We start from the raw sequence: 19,046 nt of genomic DNA on the forward strand, positions 1-19,046 counted from the left end.
CCGTGTGTGTCTCTATAGATCTCTTTCTCTCTCTCTATCTGTCTGTATATGTTTGTCTCTGTATCTCTTTCTCTCTCGGTGTCTCTCTCCTGTTACTGGATTGAAAGTAATTGACAGGTTGTGCCGCTGTGTCGTGGGTCAAACCAAATCATCCCCTGGGCCGGATGTGGCCCGCGGGCCACTAGTTGCACCACCCTATTCGTTCTGGGACTGTCTGACCTGCAGTCGGATGTTGAGACTTAATTTCTCGGCGTAGTAGCACAACAGCTCGAAGGGGGCACTCATTTTTATGAAGTGGGTTTTATAAGTGGGATTCTTTTGGATCTCCTGTGGCGAGAGAGAAATCAATCAATCAATCAATCACACACACACACACACACACAGAGAGACACTCACACACATAGTCATACGCACAGACTGATACACACACAGACAGACAGACACAGACAGACACTCACGGACAGACACAGACACACAGTCAGACAGACACAGATAGACAGACAGACATACACACAGATAGACACACACAAACAGACACACAGACACACATACACAGATAGACAGACAGTCAGACAGACACCCAGACACACACACACAGACAGACAGACAGACAGACAGACAGACAGACAGACAGACAGACAGACAGACAGACAGACAGCAGTGAGGGACAGGAACGTCCAGTAACATAGAAATAGGAGCGTCCGACATGTTTCCTGTTCCTCTATATCATTAGATTACAACAACAACTACAACCACCACAACAACAACAACGACTGAAGGTCTTCAGTCGTGATCTATAAGAAGGGAAGGAGGGGACGAGGCGGGATTGAGGATCGAGGGAGAAAGAGACAGAGTTTCGGGAGGTAGTGACTGAAAGCACGGGTTGGGGGTGAGTAGGTCGGGGAGGGGGGGGTGTCAGGGGGTGAAGGGATTTGTAGAGGAACGAGAGGAGCTCGAAATTGATCCGTTCGGTGATAGGGAGCCAGTGGGGGCTGGTGAGGGCTGGGGTGATGGGGTGACGGGGTTTAGTGGGGGTGATGGGGAGCCAGTGGGGGCTGGCGAGGGCTGGGGGTGATGGGGGGACGGGGTTTAGTGGGGGTGATGGGGAGCCAGTGGAGGATGGCGAGGGCTGGGGTGATGGGGACGGGGTTTAGTGGGGGTGATAGGGAGCCAGTGGGGCTGGCGAGGGCTGGGGTGATGGGGGACGGGGTTTAGTGGGGGTGATGGGGAGCCAGTGGAGGATGGCGAGGGCTGGGGGTGATGGGGGGGATGGGGTTTAGTGGGGGTGATGGGGAGCCGGTGGGGGCTGGCGAGGGCTGGGGGTGAGGGGGGGACGGGGTTTAGTGGGGGTGAGATTCTGAAAGGGTAGTATTTTGTGAGGAGGTGGGAGGGGGGTTGGAGCAGTTGAGGAAGGAGGGAGGGAGGGATACAGAGGAAGATGGTTGTTCGGAGGATCTGTTGACTGTGACGTGGACTCAATTCCTAGTGTGTGTTGAGGGAAAGAAGAAGGGAGTCAGAGATGGAGAGAGAGAGAGAGAGAGAGACCGAGGGAGGGAGAGCGTGAGAGAGGGAGGGAGGGAGGGGAGGGAGGGAGGGAGGGAAAGAGGGAATGGTGGGGGGGGGGGGGAATGAGAGAAGGGCATCTGAAACAGATTCTACCCTCTCAACAAGGAGGCTGGCCTTCTGCAACGTTTCCACGATGGTTTTCCTCCAGAACATTTTATGCAGTCGGTTGGTCATCCCACTCTTCGCTCTGCGAGTGTTGAAGTCTTGCGCATTGCCTTCTCCGCTCAGCGAATCATCCATATCATTGCTCTCTCTCCAAACGAGGACAAAATCTGGACAGATTAGAGCACAGGAGGGAGGGGGTATAATAATAATAATAATAATAATAATAATAATAATTAATAATCAGCCTTGCACTTGATATAGCGCTGCAATCACATCGTCGACGCATCTCAAACTGCTTCACGGGATATTCTGCGGCGTGTAGTGACCTGTCTGTGTTTTGGGGGCGAAACGCGGCCGCCAATCGCGCGCACGGCAGAGCCCCCCCCCCCACCACCAACAGCCGTGGATTGAAGTGACCAATTTATCTTTATTTTTTATTTGAAGGGATTGTTATTAACCCCGGGAAGGTGATCGAGTAACAAGCTCGCTTACCGCTGGCCCACAGAGGCGCGCGCGGGCGCGTGTGCGGGCGCGTGTTTGTGGGTGTGCGTATAAGGAAACGTGCCCCCAACGTTTCGCCCGGACCCCACCTCCGGGATTCGAACCCGGGTCCTCTCGCCCGCTGGCGAGTGCGAGGGCTGTAACCACTGAGCGACTGAGGACTCGACGTCAAAACCTCCCGACGACAGAAGAACCTTAATTTGGGTCTTACAACAAAACCCCCAACGCAGCAGAAAGGACTCACCAATCTTAGTCTTATTGTCTCTAAAATAGTTCTTCGTCTTAGGAGAGCGGTACATGTCCATCTTGTGGCGACTTTTTGGGGGGCGTTGGGTCACTTTGTGAAGGAGCTGATGTTATAAAGTCTGGAGGAGGCAGAGAAGTCGGGGGGTGGTTTGACGCAGTGCCCCCTATCGAGTCTTCGAGACGTCTCAAAGCGCTCCGCGGCCCTTTCGTGTAAAGTGTAGTGACTGTTTATTTTGGGGGTGGGATTGAGTGATGGTGCGAGCCCGCGCAACAGCAGCGAATTGCGTCGGCGCGGGGCCTGAGACCTCTCGAAGGGCCTCACAGGACACGCCGCGAAGCGTAGTGACTGTATGTTTTGCGAGCGGAACGTGTAACTATCTCAGCAAGAGAGCAAGAGAGACCCCTGACCCCTCCACCACATCGCAACCCCCACCCCACACCCCCCGCCCCTCCACCCCAACCCCCTCCCCCCCCCCACCCGCCATGTCGTCACCTTTGTTGGAGGCTGAATGGACTAAGCGGGGAAACCCCGAAACTTCACAGGGTCTGGGGTCCGATGGGCTCCGGGTGTCCCCCCATCGAGGGACGGCTTTTCCCGCCTCTTTCGAACTGATACTTTCGACCTGTGTCCCCCGGTTGCCACGGCAACGCCTTCCCACCCGCGCGGGGAGGTCCAATCGGCTTCGGCTCCATTGTGACCTCGCTGCGGGGGGGTGGGGGGGGGATCGGGGGGGACCGGGGCCGTGACCCTCTGGCCTCTGATTGGTGGGGAGGGTCCCGAGCGAGGCCCACTGATTGGATGATGTCGGTCCAGAGCGAGGGCGCACATTCCCGCCTTTTTTCTGCCATTCATAAAACAATTGACCATGGACTGACCATATTACAACATCAACAAGATTACATGTGTGTAGTGCCTCTCACATCGGGGAGGACGTCCCGAGGCGCTGGACAGTGACAGCATTTCAGACCCGAGCTGGGGGTCAGGGGAGGAGGGGAGGGGAAGGGGGGCGGCCGATGGCATGGACAAAAAGGAGGGTCTTGAGGCGGGACTTGAAGGAGGCTAAGGAGGCAGAGTGACTGGGGGATGGAATTCCAGAGGTTGTGGGCAGAGTGGCTGAAGGCTCTCCCGCTAATGGTGGGGTGGGTGGGTCGGGGGACATGGAGCAGGCCAGAGCCGGCTGAGCGGAGGGAGCAGGCGGGTTGGTAGGGGGTTAGGAGGTCACAGAGGTAGGGTGGGGCGAGGCCATGGAGGGAGGAATTGGGAAGGCCGACGAGCATAGTGGAGCCTGGAGGTGATGAAGCCATGAACAAGAGTTTCAGTGGCCTGAGGGGTGAGGTAGTGGCGGAGTCGGGCGATGTTACTGAGGTGAGGGAAGGCAGAGAGGGTCATGGCTTGAATGTGGGGGAGAAAAGACAGTTGAGGGTCGAACAAAGCTCCCAGGTTCCTGACTGGCTTTGGTGAGTTGTAGTGTACACCATGGAGGTTGAGGCTGCCAGAGCCTGAGGTGCGGAGGCGCTGGCGTGAGCCAATCAGGAGGACCTCAGTCTTGTTCAAATTCAACTGTAGGAAATTTTCCCTCATCCAGGACTTGATGTCCGACAGACAGTCTGTCAGGACAGCGGTGGTCCTGGAGTTGACGGTGGAGGCAGAAAGATAGAGTTGGGTGTCATCCGCATACATGTGGCAGTTGACCCCATGTCTGCGGATGATGTCACCGAGGGGGGGCCATGTAGAGGGTGAAGAGGAGGGGACCGAGGACAGAGCCCTGGGGGACGACAGACGTGACAGTGCGGGGGCCGGAGGAGAAACCATCAGAGGCAACAAAGTAGAGACGGTGCGAGAGAGAGGAATCGAGCCATGACAAGGGCAGGTCCGCGAAGATTAAGCGAAGCGGAGGGGCGGTGTGCGAGGATGGAGTGGTGGACAGTGTCGAAGGCGGCGGATGGGTCGAGGAGGTCGAGGAGGCAGAGGGAGAGCCCTGATCACAGATGGTCACAGTGGAGTCCTGTAGCTCAGTGGTTGAGCACTCGCTTTGCAAGTGAGAGACCTGAGTTCAATTCCAGGCAGAGGGCGAAACCTCGGGCAAGTTTCCTTACTCCACACAGAGCCTAATAATAATCCTCCAAAACCAAAAACAATAATAAATTGGTCATTTCCAATCTACGACTGTTTGTGGGACATTGCTGTGCGCAATTGGCTGCCGCGTTCGCCCACAAATATACAGTCGATTCACTTTACAGTGTGTTCTGTGAAGCGCTTTGGGACGTCCTCCCGACGGGAAAAGCGCTATATCAAATGCAAGGATTATTATTATTATTATTATGGTCGGAATGCCATTGGCGACTGTGACCCTCAGGACTGGAGGGGGTCAGAGAAGGACACATTACAGGATGACCCCAAACGATTTACAAAGAGCCTTTCACTCCAGGAGCTGAGAGTGTATCACTGTACAACAATAATTATTATAGAGTGTGTAATAATAATCACTGAGAGCTGTAAATATCAGTTGTTATTGTACAATAATAATTATGTAATAATATAATAATAATCACTGAGAGCTGTAAATATCAGTTGTTATTGTACAATAATAATTATGTAATAATATATAATAATAATCACTGAGAGCTGTAAATATCAGTTATTATTGTACAACAATAATTATTATTATTCAGTGTTTATGTGGTCAGGTCCATGAGGAGGCGAGAGCGCATGCGCAGCCAATTCCCCCCTCCCCCCAGGAGGCGGGGCTGAGCGTGCGACGTCAGCGCGGCGGTGACGCTGATTCCTCCCCCTCCCCCATGGAGGAGGAGGGGGCGGGGCTGAGCGTGCGACGTCAGCGCGGCGGTGACGTCAGCGCGGGGTTGATTCCTCCCCCTCCCCACCACGGAGGAGGAGGGGCGGGGTTGAACGTGTGACGTCAGCGCGGCGGTGACGCTGATTCCTCCCCCCTCCCCCCATGGAGGAGGAGGGGCGGGGCTGAGCGTGCGACGTCAGCGCGGCGGCGACGCTGATTCCTCCCCCTCCCCCATGGAGGAGGAGGGGGCGGGGCTGAGCGTGCGACGTCAGCGCGGCGGCGACGCTGATTCCTCCCCCCTCCCCCCATGGAGGAGGAGGGGGCGGGGCTGAGCGTGCGACGTCAGCGCGGGCGGCGACGCTGATTCCTCCCCCCTCCCCCCCATGGAGGAGGAGGAGGAGGGGGCGGGGCTGAGCGTGCGACGTCAGCGCGGCGGCGACGCAGCCGGCGCGGCGGTGACCTTGCGGGGTGACGCCGCCGCCGCTCGCGGGGGCTGTGAGCGCGAAAGAGAGAGGACAGTGATGGCGGCGCCGGAGCGAAGGAGGACGTCGTCCAAAGGCGTCAAGTTCCTGTTCGGCGGCCTGGCCGGGTGAGCCCTCCCCGGGCGGGCGGGCACGGCCGCTCCCTCCCTCCCTCCCTCCCTCCCCTCACACCGCACACACCGACCGCATCACTCGGCACCAACACTGTCATTATTACTATTAAGTATTATTATTATTATTATCATCAAATTCATACGTTCCAAATATATTGTTGTTGTGGTCTTATTATATTCCATATTATTACAAATATATTGTTGTTGTCTTATTATATTCCATATTATTACAAATATATTGTTGTTGTTGTCTTATTATATTCCATATTATTACAAATATATTGTTGTTGTTGTCTTATTATATTCCATATTATTACAAATATATTATTATGTTATATTATTATATTCCATATTATAAATATATTGTTGTTGTTGTCTTATTATATTCCATATTATTACAAATATATTGTTCTATTATTGTATTCCATATTATTATAAATTTATTATTGTTCTATTATTATATTCCATATTATAAATATATTATTATGTTATATTATTATATTCCATATTATAAATTTATTATTGTTACATTATATTATTATATTCCATATTATTATAAATATGTGATTGTCATATTATATTCCATATTATTATAAATATATTATTATGTTATATTATTATATTCCATATTATAAATATATTGTTATTTTATTATATTCCATATTATTTTTGTCATCGGAGCTTCACTGAGAGGTGACTATAGGGAGATTGTCGCTGACCTCACACCGCACTGACACTGCACTTTATTATTAATTACATTACTATTATTATTATATTAATATATTCCAAATATATTATTGTTATCTTCTACATTACTATTGTCACTGTATCAGCGCTCACTGAGCGGTTACTGTCGGGGGACTGTCGCTCCCCTCACACTGCACTTTATTGTTAATTAATGACATTATTATCATATTAATATATTCCAAATACATTATTGTTATATTATGTTATTATATTCCATATTATTGTTGTCATTGGAGCTTCACTGAGAGGTGACTATAGGGAGATTGTCGCTGACCTCACATTATACTGACACTGCACTTTATTATTAATTAAATTATTATATTAATATATTCCAAATGTATTATTGTTATATTATATTAATATTCTATATTATTGTTGTCATTAGAGCTTCATTGAGAGGTTATTATAGGGAGATTGTCGCTGACCTCACATTATACTGACATGTACTTTATTATTAATTACATTATTATTATCATATTAATATATTCCAAATATATTATTGTTATGTTATATTATTATATTCTCCATTATTGTCATTGTATCAGAGCTTCACTGAGAGGTTACTATAGAGAGACTGTCACTGACCTCACATTATACTGACATGCACTTTATAATTAATAATAATTGTAATTATATTATCTAAACTATTATTGTTATTTGATATATTCTACATTATTATTGTCACTGTGTCAGCGCTCACTGAGAGGTTATTATTATAGTGATAGTGTCACTGACCTCACATTGCACTGACATACTTTATTAATGATTATTATGTTATGTTCCACATTATTTTTGTTACTGTATTATGATTTATTATAGTCTATATTATTATTGTTATGTTATATATTCTGCATTATTATTGTATCAGTGTTTTCTGAGATTATTACAGTGATAGTATTACTGACCTCACATTGTACTGACATACTTTATTATTAATAATAACTTATTACACTATTATATTATATATTCTACATTATTATGGTTATATTATATATTCTACATTATTTTTGTTATCCTATCAGTGTAATAATCTCTGAGCGATTATTATATTAATAGTATTACTGACCTCACATTGTACTGACATACTTTATTATTATTAATAATGATTACCATATTAGTATTCACTGAGCACTTACATTAGTGCTGTGATAGTGGTACTGGGCTCACAATATACTGACATATACCTTATTTTTAGTAACAGTATTATCATAGTTATTCTATTTATATAATTGATATGCGTACATACGGTGTATGTGCGGTAGTAATTGTATTGTTACTTGTCTCAGGCCTGGCTGGGTAACCGTCACCCCACATTATACTGAGATATTCTTTACTTTATTTACGTTACCCGTTGCTGCTTCGCTTGCCACTGAACGATCCAATATGGAATCCAACAGGAGAGGATCAGGAGAGGCGAGAGAAGCGAGGATTATTCTCCTCGGAGCAGAGAAGGTTAAGAGGAGACTTAATAGAGGTTTTCAAGATGATGAGGGGATTCGATAGGGTGGACGAGGAGAAACTAGTCCCGCTGGCGGGTGGGTCGGTAACCCGAGGGCACCGAGTTAAAATAGTTGTCAAAAGAAACAGAGGGGAGGGGGGGGGAGGGGGGGAAATGCTTTCACAGCGAGTTGTTGGGGTCTGGAATGCATTGCCTGAAAGGCCGGTGGGAACCGCTTCCATAACAGCTTTTAAGAGAGAAGTAGATAATTATTTGGGAAGGACAAGTTTGCAGCGCTATGGGGAGAGCGCGGGGGAGTGGTTGATCAGGGCTATGGGGAGAGAGCGGGGGAGTGGGGTTGATCGGGGCTATGGGGAGAGCGGGGGAGTGGGGTTGATCAGGGCTATGGGGAGAGAGCGGGGGAGTGGGGTTGATCGGGGCTATGGGGAGAGAGGGGGGGAGTGGGGTTGATCGGGGCTATGGGGAGAGAGGGGGGGAGTGGGGTTGATTGGGGCTATGGGGAGAGTGCGGGGGAGTGGGGTTGATCGGGGCTGTGGGGAGAGAGCGGGGGAGTGGGGTTGATCGGGGCTGTGGGGAGAGAGCGGGGAGTGGGGTTGATCGGGGCTATGGGGGGAGAGCGGGGGAGTGGGGTTGATCAGGGCTGTGGGGAGAGAGCGGGGGAGTGGGGTTGATCGGGGCTATGGGGGGAGAGGGGGGGAGTGGGGTTGATCGGGGCTGTGGGGAGAGAGCGGGGGAGTGGGGTTGATCGGGGCTGTGGGGAGAGAGCGGGGGAGTGGACAGCTTTTTTCAAAGAGTCGGCACAGACACGATGGGCCGAACGGCCTCCTTCTGGGCTATATAATAATTATTATTATCATATTAATGTCGCTGAGACCCGACTGTGAGATTATTACCATTATAGTGTTACTGGGCAGAGGCCCTGAGTGGGTAACCGCGATACTCTGTACATTATTATAATTATACAGTAAACCTGTCCTGCCCTGTAACCTGCCTTACCATAAGTATGAGTTATGTACGACTTAGGCAGATGTACGACTTATGCGTAGATCGCAATCATACGATCAATACAGATGGGACTTGCGAGCGTTTTGCTGCAATAATGCCGAGTCCTGTGGCCGACTGCTTTTTGGGCGGTAACGATTCCTGTAGAATAATGATAATAATTCGGTCACTTCAATCTGTTTTGTGGGACACCGCTGCGCGCAATCGGCTGCCGCGTTCGCCCGCAAATATACAGTCAATTCACTTTACAGTGTGTTCTGTGAAGCGCTTTGGGACGTCCTCTCCCGACGTGAAAAGCGCTATATCAAATGCAAGGATTATTATTATTATTACTCACCTTTTGCCCCGTATCACTTGGTCCCCTGAGCCTGTGAGTGAGTTTATTTCAGGAGCTGGTGTCCTGGTTTATAAACCAGCCGCCCTTACTAATGAAGAAGCTTTTTGTTACGCACGGTTTAACCTGTAGCTTCTTCAGTTAACGCGGGGGGAGCCTGTCAGGACTCTGGCTGCGGCAACGGTTAACAGGAGCTTCTGTTTACCCAGCAGTAAGTAAGTAGGAACCCGCGCGTTACCCGTTTAACAAGTCGTTTTTCCGGGGGAATAATCCCTCCATCCCCCCCCCCCAAAAAAAAAAATTAAACGAACGTTAATAATAAATTGGTCACTCAATCCTCGCAATCGGCTGCCGCGTTTCGCCCGCAAAACACCCGTCAATTCGCTACGCAGCAGTATCCTGTGAAGCGCTTTGAGAAGTCCCGAAGACGCGACGAGGAGCCGTGTCACGTGCAAGGATCGTTATTATCATTAAATGTTGCGTTGCAGATTAATAGTAATAATAATCCTCGAGAGAGAGAGAGAGAGAGAGAGAGAACAGAAAAGGATCTGTTCGCGTCCGCCTGAACAGCGAGACGGTTGGGCCCGAAACGTGTGCCTCGTTCAATCAGAAAGGGTAGACGATTTGGAGATAAGTGAGGGCCTGTTTCTTACAGAGCGTTATATCGCATTGCTTTGTGTCTCTGTTTGATTTGGCGCTGACATAATCCCTTCCACAAGGTCACTTGTTGAATAAAGGTCACTGCTCCCCCCCACCCCCCCCCCCCCCACACACACACAACACAATAAAATCCCAGTCATCCGATTCCTCCAACTTAACAATATACACACAATATACACAAAATAATAATCCCTCCCAAACCAAAAACAATAATAAATTGGTCATTTTCAATCCACGACTGTTTGTGGGACATTGTTGTGCGCCATCGGCCGCCGCGTTCGCCCACAAATATACAGTCAATTCACTTTACAGTGTGTTCTGTGAAGCACTTTGGGACGTTCTCCTGACGTGAAAAGCGCTGTATCAAAATGCAAGGATTATTATTATTATTATTATTGACGTGAAGCCAGCCCGAGACATCAAAGCGGGTCAGATCTAGTACAGTGTTAGTGGTGTGTTGTGGAGTCGGGCAGTGGTTACCGCCCTCACCTCGCAAGCCAGAGGATCGGGGTTTGATTCCCGGCCGGGTGAAACCTTGGGCAAGTTTCCGTACTCCACACGCACGCCTCTGTTGACCCGCGTTAAGTAAATAGGAACCTGGTTGTTATTCGATAGGCAGATCGCTTTTGTGAGAATTATAATCCACTCAATCCACGGCTGTGTGTGGGAGCAATTGTCTGCCGCGTTTCGCCCGCACAGTGTACAGTCGCCGCACTTATAATAATAATAATCCTTGCATTTGATATAGCGCTTTTCACGTCGGGAGGACGTCCCAAAGCACTTCACAGAACACACTGTAAAGTGAATCGACTGTATATTTGTGGGCGAACGCGGCAGCCGATTGCGCACAGCAATGTCCCACAAACAGTCGTGGATTGAAAATGACCAATTTATTATTGTGTTTGGTTTTGGAGGATTATTATTAGGCTCTGTGTGGAGTAAGGAAACTTGCCCAAGGTTTCGCCCTCTGCCTGGGATTGAACTCAAGTCTCTCACTCGCAAAGCGAGTGCTCTAACCACTGAGCTACAGGACTCCAATTTTCACTATATTCTGTGAAGCGCTTGGCGACGTCTCGTAGACGTGATAAGGCGCTGTGTCAAGTGCAAGGATGATTGTGTGTACGATTTAGGTGATTAATTAATGAATTAGTGATTCCTCTTCGACCGTGGCCTGTGGTCACTTACCTATGAGACGCTACCCTGAGTGAGGGGTGCTGTATAATATATAACCCAAGTTGTTTTTTTTTGCTCAGCCGGGTGTCCGACACACAGGGAAACCAAACCCATCACCATTGCTTAAGAGTCTCCCAACCCAACTGAGAATTCCATGTATCCCACCGACACACGGGAATCCCAGAGATAAATTGTCGGAACCTTCTCCCCGGAGGGACGCACCCTGCTTACATGATGCACCTCCCCACCTCTCCAACCGGCTTACTCCTCAACCCACTACCCTCTGCCTCCGCCCGACCTGCTCCGGGCCTCCTGCTTGTCCCATGGAGTCCTGTAGCTCAGTGGTTAGAGCACTCGCTTTGTGAGCGAGAGACCTGAGTTCAATCCCAGGCAGAGGGCGAAACCTTGGGCAAGTTTCCTTACTCCACACAGAGCCTAATAATAATCCCTCCAAAACCAAAAACAATAATAAATTGGTCATTTTCAATCTACGACTGTTTGTGGGACATTGCTGTGCGCAATTGGCTGCCGCGTTCGCCTACAAATATACAGTCAATTCACTTTACAGTGTGTTCTGTGAAGCGCTTTGGGACGTCCTCTCCCGACGTGAAAAGCGCTATATCAAAATGCAAGGATTATTATTATTATTATCATGCCCTCCACCCCGCCATAGGTAGCCGTGCTTTCAGCCACTACGCACCGCAACTCTGGAACCCTGTCCTTCTATCCCTCCGCCTTGCTCCTTTTTTTTTTTTGGAGCGATTATTATCCACGGAAAGCACTCCGCCAATCCATTCACTGACAAGCGGGTTCCCACTTACTGCTCGGTAAACGTAGGCGTGTGTGTGGACTAAGGAAAGTTTCGCCCTGATCCGCCCGGGAATCGAAACCCAGGTCCTCTCGCTTGCGAGGCGAGGGCCCTAACCCCTGAGCCACGGGGACTCCATGATAAAGATGGGAGCGTGACTCTGTGACTAACCGATGGCTTTTCTCATAGGATGGGTGCCACGTTTTTCGTTCAGCCGCTCGACCTGGTGAAGAACCGGATGCAGCTGAGCGGCCAGGGGGGACGCACCAAGGAATACAAGACCAGCTTCCACGCGGTGGGCACCATCCTGAGATCCGAGGGCATCAGCGGCATCTACACCGGGTAAGACTGAGACGGGGAGAGAGAGGTTTGGTAGGTCAGGGTATCAAGGGATAACGGCGGGTATTTGGAGTTGAGATGCAGATCAGCCATCTCTCTCTCTCTCTCTCTCTCTCCCTCTCTCCTCTCCTCTTTCCCTTTCCCCTCAATATCCTTTCTCCCCCACCTCTTCCTCTCTCCCTCCGCCCCCCAATAGATGTTTGTAAGGTCAGGGTATCAAGGGAAGTAGGGCAAAGGCAGGTAATTGGGAGTTCTGGGACAGATCAGCCATGATCTTATAGAACAGCGGAACAGGCTCAAGGGGCTGAATGGCCTCCTGTTTCTGTGTAAGTCACCGAGGTGGTGGCGGGGTGAGGGGGGGGTGGGGGGGCTGAGCAGCGCTCTGGAACACTACCCTGCGAGATGGGAGCAATTTGTCTGTCTCTCTCTCTCTCTCTTTCCCCCTCTCACTGTCTTTCCCCCTTTCTCTCTCACTGACTGCCTCTCTGTTTCTCTCTCTTCCTCTCTCGCTCACTCTCTCTCTCTCTCTCACTGCCTCTTTCTCTCTCTCTCCCCTTCACTGACCGCCTCTCTCTCTTTCTCTCACTGACACCCAACTCTCTCTCCCTCTCACTGTCTCTCCCCCTCACTGACCACCTCCCCCCCTCTCTCTCTCTCTCTCCCCCCACCTCTATCTCTCGTCTCTCACTGACCATCTCTCCCTCTTTCTCTCCCCCCCCCCACTCTCTCCCCCTCCCTCCCTCTCTCGGCACAGCCTCTCTGCGGGTCTCCTGCGTCAGGCCACCTACACCACCACCCGGCTGGGAATCTACACCATCCTCTTTGAGAAGTTCACCAAACCCGACGGGACGCCCCCCAACTTCGCCATGAAGGCCCTGATCGGAATGTCGGCGGGGGCCGTGGGAGCCTTCGTGGGGACCCCAGCCGAGGTCTCGCTCATCAGGATGACATCTGACGGCAGGTGAGGGATGGAGGTAGTGTGTGAGGGAGGGAGAGAGGGAGGGAGTCAGTGAGTGGATGGTTGGTCGGTCTGTTGGTGACACTTAAGTGAGGGAGTGAGCGAGTTAGGGAGGTTGTGAGGGTGTGATTGTGAGTGAGTGAGTGAGAGTGAGTGAGTGAGTGTGTGTATGTGATTGGGTGAGTGTGTGAGTGAGAATGTGTATGAGTGAGACTGAGTGATTGTGCGAGTCAGTGAGAGTGAGTGAGAATGTGAGTGAGTGAATGAGTGAATGAGTGAGTGTGTGTGAGTGAGTGACTGAGTGACTGAGTGAGTGAGTGTGTGTGAGTGTGTGTGTGGGTGAGTGAGTGTGTTTGTGTGTTTGTGTGAGTGTGTGTGAGTGAGAATGTATGTGTGTGTGTGAGTGAGTGTGAGAATGAGTGAGTTTGTGAATGAGTGAGAATGTATGAGTGAGCATGTGCGAGTGACTGTGTGAGAGTGAGTGAATCACCCGCTGCCTCCGCTCGGCTGGCTCCGGTCTCCTGTTTGTCCCTCATTCCCTTCAGCCACGACGCCCCGAAACTCTTGTCACGCTCTCCCTCAATCCCTCGGCCTCGCCCCCTCCCTCCCCACCTTCAGGTCAGTGAGCGAGTGAGTGAGTCAGTGGGGGAGTGAATCAAGTAAGTGAAGGAATGAGGGAGAGAGGAAGGGAGGGGGTCAACCCCCAGTCATTTCGTCTCTCCCCCTTCCTTGCCTCCTTCAAGGCCCATCTTAAGACCTTCGATCACCCTCCTACCCCCCCCCCCTCCCACCCCCCACCCTCCTACCTCCCCACCCTCCCTGCCCTCCACCCCCTCCTGATCCCAACCCCCAGCTGGGGTCCAAAACCCCTGACTTCCCAGTGTCTTGGGACATCCTCCCGACGTGAAAGACGCCGTGTAAACGTAATATGTTGTTGTCGTTGTTGATGATGTTGCTTTTGCTGCCCCCCTCAGGATGCCGGTGGAACAGCGACGGGGTTACACCAATGTGTTCAATGCACTCCTACGCATCAGCCGTGAGGAAGGAGTGACCACCCTGTGGCGGGTAGGTACCAGCCTTCAACCTCTCTGCACTCCATCCCCCCCCCCCCCCGCCCTCCGGAACTCCATCACACAGTCCCTCGGCCCCCCCCTCTCCTCCTTCAAGGCCCCGTCTCAAGACCCTCCTCTTCGAACCGATCGTACCTTCGGTCACCCTCCTACCCCCACCCTCCACCCCTGCTGATCCCAGGCCCCAGTCTCAGGCGCTAGTCAAGGCATGTAGAGAGTCCTGTAGTGCAGTGGTTAGAGCCCTCGCCTCACAAGCGAGGACTTGGGTTTGATTCCTGGGCGGGTTGGGGCGAAACCTTGGGCAAGTTTCCTTACTCCTCCTACAGACACACACACATACACCCACCCACACACACACCTCCCCACACACACACACACACACACACACAAGCCTCTGTTTACCAGCAGTCAGTAGGAACCCATTGGTTGGTCGATTGGCGGATCGCTTTTCCAGGGGTAATAATCCCTTCAAATAATAACAACACTGCTGTGGGCAATTGGCTGCCGTGTTTCGCCCACAGAACACACAGTCACTGCACTTTACAGTGTATCCTGTGAGACGTCTCAAAGACGTGATCAGGCGCCGGGTCAAATGCGAGGATTATTATGATTAATATTAAAGTGCGGGGACCAGAGTCAGACGAGAGTGCCAGGCACTGGGTAGGAGCTGAGTGTTGATGCGTTTGGTGCAGGATGAGGTGTCAACATGCCCGTTCCTTCCTTTCAGGGTTGTGTCCCGACGATGGCCAGAGCTGTCGTGGTAAACGCAGCCCAGCTGGCTTCGTACTCCCAAACCAAGCAGTTCCTGCTCACTACAGGTGAGGATTGGGTTTAAAACAGACAGACACACAGAGACAGGAGTCCTGTAGTGTACTGGTTAGAGCACTCGCATCGCGAGCGAGAGGACCTGGGTTTAAACCTTAGGCAAGTTTCCTTATTCCACACACACACACGCGCCTCTGTTTACCCGGCAGTAAGTAGGAACCCGCTTTTTGATCGATTGGCCGATCTCTTTCCGGGGTAATAAATCCCTTCCAAAAATAATAATGATAATTTGCTCACACGTGACTGTTTATGGGAAATAGGAACGTTAGGAACAGGAGGAGGCCATTCAGTCCCTCGAGCCTGTTCTGCCATTCTATAAGATCATGACTGATCTGTACCCCAACTCCAATTGCCCGCCTTGGCCCCGTATCCCTTGATCCCCTGACCTAACAAACCTCCATGTTAAAATAAAAAATTGGTCACTCAATCCACGACTGTGCGTGCGACACTGCTGTGAGGAATTGGCTGCTGGGTTTCGCCTACAAACTAGACAGTCACTCCTGTTGATAATATAACCCGTGAAGCGCTTTGAGACGACTCAACGACGTGATAAGGTATCAATGCAAGGATTATTATTATTATTATCGAGAGAGTCTTTTCCCGGGCATGTGACGTTTCCTTTTTGGCGTGTGACGTGACTTGTCTCGCTGTCTCGGTTGTGTTTCACCGCAGGTTACTTTTCCGATAACATCTTGTGCCATTTCTGCGCCAGTATGATCAGCGGGCTGGTTACCACAGCGGCCTCCATGCCGGTAGACATCGTAAAAACCAGGTGAGTGAAGATCGATCAACAGCCGTAATAATTCAGTGTGTGTCAGCCCGGCTCTGTGTGTGTGTGTGTGTGTGTGTGTGTGTGAGAGAGAGAGCCCGGCTCAGTGTGTGTCTCGCTCGTGGTATCCTCTCTCTCTCTCTCTCTCTCTCTCTCTCTCTCGTCTCTGAGTCAGAAGGTTTGGGTTCAAGCCCCCAGGTCAGGACATGGAATCACACAGTCTAAGCTGATGCTCCAATGCAGCCCTGGGGGTTGTTAGGTTGTCAGAGACGCCGTCTGCTGGGCGCAATTGGCTGCCGTGTTTCGCCCACAAAACGCACAGTCACTGCACTTCACAGTGTATCCTGTAAAGCGCTCCGACGACGTGATAAGGCGCTATATCAAATGCAAGGATTATTATTGTCGTCGTTAATAACTCGGCCGTGTTTTCGCAGGATTCAGAACATGAAGATGATTGATGGAAAACCAGAGTACAAGAACGGGCTGGTGAGTCCCAGGGCTTCCGCCCACCTCACCATCACCATCACCACCGCCAACAACAACAACAACAACTTGCATTTACACAGCGCCCTTCACGTCAGGAAGACGTCCCGAGGCACTGGACAGTCAGGGAATTGGACCCGAGCTGGGGGTTGGGATCAGGAGGGGGTGGAGGGCGGGGAGGGTGGGGGGTTAGGAGCGTGACCAAAGGCGCGATCGGTCGAAGAGGAGGGTCTTGAGACGGGCCTTGAAGGCGGTGAGGGAGGGGGCGGGCGAGGCGGAGGGACTGTGTGATGGAGTTCCAGACGGAGAGGCTGAAGGCTCAACCGTCGATGGTGGGGCGGGCCGGGGTGGGGCGGGGGATGTGGAGCAGGCCGGAGCCCGCTGGGGCTTTAGGTCCGGAATATAAGGCGGTAATCTCCCCCGGGCGCCAGGTAAATAAGAGGATGGAGGAGGCGAAGGGGGAAATTATCCCCTCAACTGGCCTGTGACGTGATCAAGGTGAATGAACCCCATCATTATCCTGCGTCAGTGCGAGTGGGGGTTAAATTGTTGTGGAGTCGTACAGTGCAGGGGTGAGACCCCTCGCCTCGCAAGCCAGAGGACTTGGGTTCGATTCCCAGGAGGGTCAGGGCGAAACATTGGGCGAGTTTTCTTACTGCACATACACCCCCACCCCACCCCCCCCACACACACACACACACACACCCACATACACACAAACCCACATCCACACGATTGGCGGATCGCACCGCAAGAATAACATCCACGGCTGTTTGCGCGAGGCGCCATTTGGCCGCCGCGTTTCGCCCACGACAGACACACAGTCACCGCACTTTTCTAGTGCGTGCTGGGAAGCGCTTTGGGGACGTCCGGGAGACCCGGCGAGGGCTGCGGAGGGTGAGTCGCGAGGGTTTACGGAGCGCCCTGAGACGCTTGCCGGTCGTTGCAGTCCGGGCTGACTTCGTTCTCTCCTCTTTGCCTGGCAGGAGGTTCTCGTGAAAGTTATTCGACAAGAGGGCTTTTTCAGTCTGTGGAAAGGCTTCACGCCCTATTACGCCCGGCTCGGCCCGCACACCGTCCTCACCTTCATCTTCCTCGAGCAGATGAACAAATACTACAAAATCTACTTCCTCGATCAATAAAAATGGTGATTTACTCTTGAGCCACTTCTCCCCATCATCCCCTCTCTCTCTATCTCAACCCCTTCTCTCTGTCTCTCTCTCTCTCTATGTGTCTCTCTCTCACTGACTATCCCTCTCTCTCTATTTGTCTCTCGCTCGCTGATCACCTCTGTCTCTCTCTCTCTCTCTCTCACTCACTCTCACTCTGACTGACCACTGATCTCTCTGTCTCTCGCACGCTCTGTCTCACACTCTCTCACTAACCCACTACTCACTCACTCACTCACTCACGCACTCACACTCTCTCCCCCTCCCCGTCTGTTCTCGGTTCAGGTGGACGTTAAAGATCTCCCACGTCGCTGTTCCGAAAAGAGAAAAAAGCGACAGACACGATTACAGAGAGAGAGAGAGAGAGCGAGAAAGAGAGACAAAGTGCCTGAGTTGGCAGGAATCCAGGCTCCCATTTCAATTTGGGGTTGAACTTAATTTGTTGATATTTCCCCCCTTTTCACCCCCAACCTGCTCGCAACCCCCACACCCCCCATTGTAAACGCACACATTTCCGCCCCACAGGCGCTCTCCCCGGTGTGAGTGACAGCGATTATTTTATTCGTCGCCATAATAATCTTTGCGTTTGATGCAGCGCCTCATCTCGTTGTTGGGACGTCCCAAAGCGCTTCACAGGACACCCGGTTAAGTGTAATCTGTGGGCGAAACGCGGCAGCCAATTGCGCACGGCGGCGTCCCACGAACAGTCGCGGATTGAGCGACCGAATTCTTATTATTTATTTATTTGCTCGGGGGTTCGATTCCCGGGCGGGTCGGGTCAGGTCGGGGCGAAACCTCAGTCAAGTTTCCTTACTCCCCACAGACACGCAGACACCCACACGCACAGACAGACGCGCACACGCGCGCACACACACGCCTCTGTTTACCAGCAGTAAGTCAGGACTCACTCGTTAGTCGATTGGCGGATCGCTTTTCCGGGGGTAATAATCCCTCCCATCAAATACACTTAGAAATAAATGCTGTTGTCCCTGCGAGGACCGAGTCCAGAGGACGTCGTTGGGGGGAAAATATACAGTCATTATATTTTCACTCAATATACAGTTTCGCCCACAAAGGACACAGTCACTACACTCGATAGTACGTTCTGTGAAGCGCTGTCAAGTCTCAATCACGTGATAAGGCGCGATATCAAATGCACGGATTATTTTATCAAACCTAAGGAGTATTATTATTGTCTGTCCGGGGGAGGGGTGCGAGAGAGAGAGAGAGAGAGAGAGATTTTCTGGGGTGTAATACTGACAAAAATAATATTAATTGGTCACTCAGTCCACGGCTGTGTGTGGGGACACTGCTGTGCGCAATCAACCAAGTGATAAAGGCGCTATATCAAATACAAGGATTATTATTATTATTATCACTATTATTATTTGCAGATTTAGATATTACGAATGGTACTTTTGTGCAGAAGCTTCAAAGTATTT

General features: G+C 51.0%; 1 protein-coding gene across 1 annotated transcript; it reads left to right on the top strand.

Annotated features, from left to right (window-relative positions):
• The first annotated feature begins 5,673 nt into the window (after positions 1-5,673).
• slc25a11 (solute carrier family 25 member 11) lies at positions 5,674-17,929 on the top strand. Its single transcript, XM_042345325.1, has 9 exons — positions 5,674-5,802; positions 12,181-12,333; positions 13,085-13,291; positions 14,263-14,353; positions 15,086-15,176; positions 15,856-15,955; positions 16,387-16,438; positions 17,422-17,582; positions 17,890-17,929. The coding sequence occupies exons 1-8, from the start codon at positions 5,735-5,737 to the stop codon at positions 17,575-17,577; spliced, it is 918 nt and encodes a 305-aa protein (XP_042201259.1). The 5' UTR covers positions 5,674-5,734; the 3' UTR covers positions 17,578-17,582; positions 17,890-17,929.
• The last annotated feature ends 1,117 nt before the right edge of the window (positions 17,930-19,046 follow it).

Source organism: Callorhinchus milii, unplaced genomic scaffold, assembly GCF_018977255.1.
Source record: "Callorhinchus milii isolate IMCB2004 unplaced genomic scaffold, IMCB_Cmil_1.0 Scaffold41, whole genome shotgun sequence".
NCBI classification, from domain to species: Eukaryota; Metazoa; Chordata; class Chondrichthyes; order Chimaeriformes; family Callorhinchidae; genus Callorhinchus; species Callorhinchus milii.

Bases quoted from the DNA above. Each gene is read 5' to 3' on its own strand.
- slc25a11 (XM_042345325.1), top strand. From the start codon at position 5,735: ATGGCGGCGCCGGAGCGAAGGAGGACGTCGTCCAAAGGCGTCAAGTTC. The intron at 12,334-13,084 runs GTAAGACTGAGA...CTCTCGGCACAG, and splicing joins ATCAGCGGCATCTACACCGG to CCTCTCTGCGGGTCTCCTGC. The intron at 14,354-15,085 runs GTAGGTACCAGC...CCTTCCTTTCAG, and splicing joins GAGTGACCACCCTGTGGCGG to GGTTGTGTCCCGACGATGGC.